The 8,159-nt window shown below is 45.5% G+C and overlaps 1 protein-coding gene and 1 long non-coding RNA gene across 3 annotated transcripts; one reads left to right on the plus strand and one right to left on the minus strand.

Moving 5' to 3' along the window:
* Nucleotides 1–649: 649 nt before the first annotated feature.
* LOC119276611 (protein PLASTID TRANSCRIPTIONALLY ACTIVE 7-like) lies at nucleotides 650–6,255 on the plus strand. Of its 2 annotated transcripts, XM_037557737.1 has the most exons (4): nucleotides 652–850; nucleotides 950–1,039; nucleotides 1,999–2,351; nucleotides 5,866–6,255. In XM_037557737.1, exons 1-3 carry the CDS (start codon nucleotides 719–721, stop codon nucleotides 2,329–2,331), a joined length of 555 nt encoding a protein of 184 aa, XP_037413634.1. In that variant the 5' UTR covers nucleotides 652–718; the 3' UTR covers nucleotides 2,332–2,351; nucleotides 5,866–6,255. The 2 variants fall into 2 exon arrangements, with proteins under 2 accessions (XP_037413635.1, XP_037413634.1); XM_037557738.1 differs by lacking the exon at nucleotides 950–1,039 and having other exon boundaries at nucleotides 650–850.
* LOC119276612 lies at nucleotides 2,368–4,569 on the minus strand. The gene is made up of 3 exons (XR_005136673.1): nucleotides 3,605–4,569; nucleotides 3,469–3,521; nucleotides 2,368–2,929 (listed from the first exon to the last, which is right to left on the minus strand). It is a non-coding gene; the product is annotated as an uncharacterized LOC119276612 (long non-coding RNA).
* Nucleotides 6,256–8,159: the final 1,904 nt, after the last annotated feature.

Consider the following 8,159-nt stretch of genomic DNA (forward strand, 5'->3'; position numbering starts at 1 on the left):
TTAATTGTGAAATATTGGTATATCCCAAAAATGTTCACAAATTTTAGAAAAGAGTGTCCTTTGAAAATAGGTTTATTTTTATTTTTTTGTCAAAGTACCTAACAACAATGCATGCACCACACTTTATTTATATGATAGTTGCAACTAACCTCAGATACAAAATAAAAAATGATGACATATTTTACACACGTTTGGGCTCTTGTTTTTTTTTGCGGGTGAGGCTCTTGTTTTGCAAGTAACAAGCCTACTCCTATTTTGTTTGAAATTATATCACCAAAGAGTTACAATGATCAAGTTATGGGGCAACTGCCGAGTTTGGGGCGAATTCAAATAGTTGGGGGTGGACAATAATTTTTTTCAAAAAATAATCATGAACTTTAATTTTTTTTCATCTGGTACGAGGAATTTTTTAAAAATAAATAAAAATGCTTCAATGACTGAACACGTTTTAGAAAATGTATGAAACTTTCAAAAAAAGTGTGTGATATGAGCCCAGTTTCTGACGCTCTGTGCGTTTCCCCAGCATTTTGACGCACGGAGCATTGGGGGCTCTCCTCCAATGGTCTGTCGCTGGGCCCTTAGGGTTTATTTGGGCTATCCTGGAAGCCCATATATGGGTGCCATCCCTCGAAAAAAAAAAGCAGCGCTTGCTCGTGCCCAAACGGCTCGATAACTGGATGAGGTAAGAAACAGCCTCGCGAACATCCCGGTCCAAAAAATGGCCATGGCAATGGCCGCTTCCTTCGCCGCCCGCCACCACCACGGGCACCTCGCCGCCGGCCTCCCCTCCACCCCTCAATCGGGCGGAAGGACTAGCCGCAGCGCTGCCACCATCTCCATGAAGGCTCAGGTGGAAGCCCGACCCAGGCAACCTACTTCCCTTCCCCTTTTCTTCTCCTCCTCGCCCAACTGACGCAATCCTTATCATGCTGTTTCCATTATCTCGTAGAAAAAGCAGAGCAGTGAGCCTGGAAGTGGGAAGGGGGGCGGGGACGGGCGAGTAAGCGGTGGGCGGCGAGTGTGGCGTCGCCGGAAACTGGTATGCGCAACAGCCGAACAAGGCGGTCTCCTCATCTCTGCGTGGTTGTTTCTGTTGGAACTAGGACGGTGAATAATCGAAGGACGAGCTTGCTGCCGAATAAAATACGATTGGGCCTAGAACTTTTGCGTCGTAGGTTGGGCATAGTGGTGTTCAGGAGGCCCGAGAACCATCATTCGGCGTCCATTACCATGTGGTATTTGATAAAATCTAAACCACAGGATAAATGATTGGCTTGTGTTCGTCGAAGTTCAGTACAGGGGTACATATTTATAGCTCTGCTTTTAGCAGTCACTGAGCCAGACGCTCACTGAATCGCGCATCGTGGGCTAGTTACAGGCTAAGACAAGTCACAGAATAACTGAACGTGTGACAAGCTAATGTAACAGCACAACACTGAATCAAGGTGTACACTTAACAGGTTTAATCGCTTGCACACATTTACGATTTGGAGAGTTGTGTGATTGCTTATTCCGTTATGATAAGTTACGCGATGTATTATCGGTTTTGTGCAGGCCCTTTGGTCATGCTGGCTCATGACCTTGCATTGAATTGCAGGTTGTTTCAAACTGTCAAATAAGAAGTCAGCGGCTGTTATACTGCAGACTTCTTTCCCAACCGATTTACGCCGCTGACTTACACTATGCTTCTTCTAGACAGTTCGTTCATTGTTATAGGAAGTAGGAACGAGCTGCCTTCTTTTCCTTTTAGGTAAATTGTGTCACATGTTCAGCACTGCTTGGCCATTTCCGAGCAGTTATGCAGGTATGCAAGCAGCTGTATGTCACACATTTGTTGTTTACATAGACAATAAAATTGCCATGGGATAAAATCAGATGAAATGGAATAGTGAGCATTGTTGACATGCTTTAGAAATTTCACATTCTTTCCTTATTTCCATGTTATTTGCTAGCGTCATAGTGGCATCATGCTCAAAAATCCCCTTTCATTTTTGGCAGACCAAAGAGGATGACATGTTGCGTTACAAGTTGGATCGTATCCCTTTCTTAGAAGAGAAAGTGAGAAAAGTAAGGGAAAATGGGAAGCTTGTGTGCTTGGATATCAACCAGCTCATGTTATCTCAAGAGAACAGATTCGCATTCACAATGGAGGTGGCAGAAGAAGCTAACGCCTATCTTGAGAAGCACAGGCATGAGTATGGATTGAAAAAACCTATATTGCATGTGCTCAGTGACCGTATGAATGAAGCTGGATTTTCTCGGCCAGAGGGTTACCTTTATCCTTATCCTATCAAGCCTGGGCCTTATTTCATAAAAGAAGAAGGGAATTGAATAGAATCACATGCTCTATAGTAAGTATATCTCACAACTCACTCTCCAATTACTCTTTACTGCCTTCTCTATGCTTGAATTATTATCCTCAGTTGTATATGTGATGAGTGTGCTTGTACACAAGCATGCCCTAGTGTGGGAGATTCTGGTTCTAGTCAGAATCAAGAACAAAACAGAAGAGAACAGAGCAGCTTGAGCTCACAAGAAATTATTATAACTGCGCCAAATGGCATCATAGATAACCCTCTGCATCATGTATGCTTTTGTAGCACTTAGTGCCAATGAACAAGTCTCAACTTCACGCGGCTAGACTATTTAGGGGATACGAGTAATATCTATCGCGCTCTCTGATCTATTTGGATATATAAACCATACTGCAGGGAATTTGAAAATCATATAGGCTTGCTACCGCGAGTGACTGGTCCCTCATATGACCTGCTTTCATAGTAATACCTCCACACTGTCATATGCAGGGATATGCACGAAGGGTCTTAACTCTCTAGCCATTCCTCCCGGGCCTTCTGCGTGGATCATGCCTAGAGTTTGCTCCTCCATAGTCATAGTCCTGAATCTCTGTGAGAATCTTCCTGCTGTGCCCCTGCATTTAGAGCACAAAGAACAAGAATACATGGAATTAAGCATATGAGTGAAAACAGAAGTGTTATTCTGTTTATCTGGCATTTGTCGATTTGAAGCATAAACTGTAGATATATTTCTTCTTGTGAAGCATAAGTTGTCTAGCAAAAGTGACCAACCGTTATAGGAAAACATAAAGAGCTAGAAAGTACTCCCTCCGTTCCGAAATATTAGTCTTTTTAGAGATTTCAACAAGGGACTACATATGGGGCAAAATGAGTGAATCTACACTCTAAAATATGTCTATATACATCCGTATGTTGTAGTTCAATTGAAACCTCTAAAAAGACTTATATTTAGGAACGGAGGGAGTATTAGTTAGTACTCACATACTACTTCTATACACTAATATAAGATGTTTTTTAAGTTCAATTTGAACTGCAAAAATGTCTTACATTAGTTTACAGAGGGAGTATATGTCTATGGAATGGAAATAACGAAATACAATAAGCATTGCCTTAGATGGCTATGTCAAAAACTTTGAGAACAACATAGGCAGACCTTTATGAACTTCGGGGGAACATCATTATCAATTTCCACCACTATGGTTTGACCTGCATGAAAAAAGAACTTGTCATTTATACATTTAATAATGACGGAGTAAAATACCGGGAAGAACAAATAGCAAACATCATACCTGCAGATGCACTGAAGAGAGCAATTAGAAGGATGATGGCGAGTACAAAAGTGGGTTTAGGCATGTTGTTCTCTGCTAGCTGCTGAAGGAGTGTTTTCCCTGGAGGATTGTTGGCGAGAAGCTATTGTGTCTCTGCCCCTTTTATACTGGGTGATGGGTCAAGCTGTAGGAAAGAGAAAAAAGGTTTTAACTTTGGATATGGTCTACCAGTAATGGTTGTTCAACAGGATAATGCTGAAACTTGATATCCCACAACACAAGGTCAACTGCATTTGGCTCAAGCTACTTTAAAACCTATGCTGTGCGTTCTTCTTTTAAAGCATTTTTGTGTTAACCGTGCCATATCCTTGTCATATTGGATGAAATGTCACATATAGCTTCGAATGGTAGATAGCACTAACTAGACTTCAAATTGTTCGTAGTCTTCCTCTTGGTCAGCTATGCATGGAGTGATGGCTTTAGTCTGCAAAAAGATTGTCACAATTAGATTATGTCCTAGCCATTTCTTGAGCTGAGTATTTCACAAAATACCAATGGCATAGTGATGACAAGGCTCTATCTCTGCATGTTATAATGGTGCCTGTTTGGTGAAATATGAAACCTTTAATGTTGAAGGAGTGAAAATGTATCATTTAACCAAAGTTGATACAGTGCACCACCCACTATCAACTGGCAACTGCTGAGCGAATGGGGCAGGCAACAGTAAGTGGGGTGAGTGCATACTGACAGCTGTCACAGTGTGCTAGAGGAGAGTGGAGTGAGAAAAATACAATGAAAATGTAGGGAACTGCAAGTGCAAGCGCAACAGTGCTCCCACTAACGGATCCATCGGTCCAAAGGAAAAAAAGAACTGGCCCACTGTCTTGTGGGGATCACATTTGAGACCTTCACTAACTGGAAATGTTCATAAGATTGGCGTATGCGCATACATTTTTTGTTGATTTGCCCTGCTATGCATCTACCATGTCCTTCTGCTACATGTGCCCATTTACCTGCTCCTATTATGGTTGGTTCTGTGACCTAACCACTCACATATCCACTGTGCTACTAGCTTTGCAAATTGACCGGATCACGGCCAACATGCAGGTGTGTTGTTGGCCGCTCATTATGTCATCCTAGGCAGCGAGCACCTCTGTGAAGTTGACCATGTGTTTGTTGGTTTGCGGTGTTGTGACCTGTGAGGGCCAAATGCATACAACAGGAGAGCAATTGCAGAGTCACTGCTTTTTTATCCTACCATAGACCAGCCACTACTTTGTTACAGTCCCAAGTGCAGTAGGATTTTAGAAATTGACAACCCCACTACTTTGCTACTATCATGTATGACAGCACATACAAAAGTCTTTCTTGCAACAACATGACTACACACGTAAAGAAGCTATGGCATGACCTGCCTGAAATGTCGACATCCCACCAGAGTGCACGTGTGGCCGTGCAAGGGTCACATTGTGATTGCACGGAGATGATTTAGTAGTCAACAGAAGGTCCAATTTGAACTAGAAGCCTTGACCAAAATTCTTGTACCTTAGCACAGCCTTTTAGTCGGGAAACAAGAAACTCTGAAACATAGGAGGGAATACGGTGCTAGAGTAAATGGATTCATGTTATTTTTAACTCCAGGAAAAAGCGTGGTGATATTTCATATGCTTACTGTTGCACAATCGTTTCATAAACATGAGGCAGCGAAATCTATTCTAAAATATGCCGAAGGTCCTAAATAGTGAGAAGCATTATCAGTGATTCGTTGGCACTTCCAGAAGCATCCTTTCTACATGATATTTTCTTGTCACTTTTGTTTCATAACATTTATTTTATAGAGATGTATTTCTGATCAACGAAGCAACTTTTTCTTGATTAGTTGTTCACTGGTTTGTCTTGTGTGATCTCTGTCAATCAAGAATCACAGGTTATATATGCAAGGATTGGTTTCAAAGCAAAGATTTATCCGTGGTTGTGATATAACACCTTTTGATGAAAACCTTTTTTTCTATCATCCATTTCGGATACAACCTTGTAGTTTAGCGCAGGCTGCAAAAAGTCGGTCCATAGCTTCTACTGGTCGGTGCTACTTTCTCTGTGTCCGTAATTCTGATAGCGAAATACCAGGAGTTCAGTATGGCCCACTTAATGCTTTCTTTGTGTTTTTCTTATTTGAGGCAATCTTTTCATCATCAAGAAATCACTGGGTGAAGTTGAGCAAGCAACATCATTAAGGCACATTGCATGCTTAAGTTCTAACATTTCATCATTACATTTTGCAGGACCAAGGAACACAAGTTTGGGGGGTTCCTAACAGAATGGAGCGGTCTGGTCTGCGGGGCTCCTAGTTTTTCTTGTATACACTACGCAGTTGAGGAATTTGAAAGCTCTGGAACAACTTACAAAATCAAAATGCTCAGATAAATCAAAATCAAGATACGTTTTGTCCCGGGAGCTCTGAAGATTTGCACCCAGGCCTCCATGTTAGTATATAACATGAAGCGAAGGTAGCCTGTTGTTTCTTGACGTCGTCTGTGTTGCTTCAGTGCTGTCACGGGATCGGAATGCTGAGGTTTCTGAACAAGATCTCCTGGCCCATTTTATTGTTGTCTTGAAATATTGTATAGATATTGGGATATTTACGATAAATTGACATCTTTTTTTGATTAACACGGGCGTCATCCCCGGGCTCCATTTCATTGAAACCAAACGAGACAAGGTTCATTACATAACAAGAGAAAGGCTCTCAGCCACCGGACAGAGATGCAATTTTCAGGAGTACACAACGTAGCATGGGATTCTTCAGAAGGAAATCCAGTAAGCTTTTCCCACGTGTCAGGGGAATAGATGGGAGGTTGGTGGAATTGATGATGTATTGCTTGAGCCTCGTAGGCGTATATATAGGAGTACAAGACAAGCTAGAACAAATCCTAGTCTATCCTATGTTTCTTAAACAATCACAATACTCAACATCCCTTTGCAGTCACAACGGTAGCGACACATATGGTGAGACTGGAGAAGAATCCAAAGGTTGTAAGCCGAGGAACATACCCCCAAAGTCATAAAGGTCGATGCATCGCAAATGTTGTGGTTGGAGTGGAAGTCTACGAGGTTGCTCAAGCAACGCGGTAGCCCTTTGTGCCGATGTCGATGTAGCCGAGAGTGTAGGGTGGTGTAGCCGTGGTCAAGGTAACCGTGGAGGGACGCCATGATCGATGTCGACTTGGGGTGGCTGGTGTCAAGGTAGTCGCCGTGGAGCCATGGGCACAAGGGGCGCTGTGTTAGTCGGGGGTGCAGTGGTGCACCAGGATGAAGACGGGGTGGATGAGGTGCTGCGTCGGGTTTGCCAAGCCCGAGGACACGTCGTGGAAGAAGGCACGCGTCGTTGTTGCCAGCACCGAGCATGCTGGACAGAAGAGGTCGATGTTGATGAGGTGTCGCACCAGGCTTGCCAGACCCGGGGACACATCGTGGACGAAGGTACGCGTCGATGTTGCCAGCACCGAGCATCGTAGAGGGACCAGTACGAGTTGTACGCCATGTCAGAGGGGCTAGCAGATGACCCGATGACGGTTTCGACGCCAATCGGTGTGGGGTATAATGTGCAGATATCGCCCGCGGTGGTTGGAGTAGATGAAGTGGTCAGGGAAGATGACGACGACGCTGGCGATGAGCTGGTGCTGGACGAAGACGAAGAGGTGGATGACCATGTGGTCGGCGGAACCGGAGGCAGCCCATGGGGGGACACGTCGGTCGCCGGTAGGAGCGCGGCTGTGGTGCTCGAAGTAGGCAAGGAAGAAACCCGGCAACGCGACGAAGACCGTGCGCGGACGGTGGCATTCCCGCTCCTAGGTAGGCGTTCTGGTGCATCCCACGTAGAAGTCGACGCGTGGGGAAGGCGGAGTGCACGGTGTGCCGTGGCGCTATGGCCCAAGGGGTGACGCAGCGGCGGTGCGCGTGTTGGGGCAACGCCGGGGGAAGACCTCGGGGTGGCAGGGTGGACCGCGTGCCGTGGCGCTACGTCCTGAAGGGGTGACGCATTGGTAGTGCTCGTGTTGGTGCAGCCATGGGGACGGCCTCGGGGCGGCGGTGTGGATCGCGTGTTGCAGTGCTACGGGGCGAAGTAGCGGAGCGTGCGGGTCGGTGTAGTCGCGGGTGAAAGAATATGTGGTGCCACTACTGAAATCAGCTACTTTGCCATCTGCCAGCTCTTTGCCGTCCGCTATCGGATGGCAAAGAAGCTCTTTGCCATCAGTTACCGAAAAGCAGACGGCAAAGAAAGGGCAGACGACAATAGAGGCCTTTGCCATCTGCCCGCTCTTTGTCGTCCGCTGGCTGACGGCAAAGAGGGAGGTGGCACCCACTAACGGAAACACTTAACGTCCTCCCTCTTTGCCGTCCGCAGTGGACGGCAAAGATTCCAAAAAGCGGACGGCAAAAGCTGGACCTAACTAACCTAACTAGCCGAGCCCCCCCATTACTCTCTCTGTTCTCCCTCTCTCCTCCCCGACGCCCACATCCACCCACCGCACCGCCCCCGCCCCCGCCGCCCTGCGCCGCCCCCGCCACCACCCCC

Source organism: Triticum dicoccoides, chromosome 3B (assembly GCF_002162155.2).
Source record: "Triticum dicoccoides isolate Atlit2015 ecotype Zavitan chromosome 3B, WEW_v2.0, whole genome shotgun sequence".
Taxonomy (NCBI): Eukaryota; Viridiplantae; Streptophyta; class Magnoliopsida; order Poales; family Poaceae; genus Triticum; species Triticum dicoccoides.

Excerpts from the sequence above, each read along its gene's own strand:
- LOC119276611 (XM_037557737.1), top strand. The coding sequence starts at position 719 with ATGGCCATGGCAATGGCCGCTTCCTTCGCCGCCCGCCACCACCACGGG. Across the intron at positions 851-949 it reads CCATCTCCATGAAGGCTCAG|AAAAAGCAGAGCAGTGAGCC; the intron begins GTGGAAGCCCGA and ends ATTATCTCGTAG. Across the intron at positions 1,040-1,998 it reads TGTGGCGTCGCCGGAAACTG|ACCAAAGAGGATGACATGTT; the intron begins GTATGCGCAACA and ends CATTTTTGGCAG.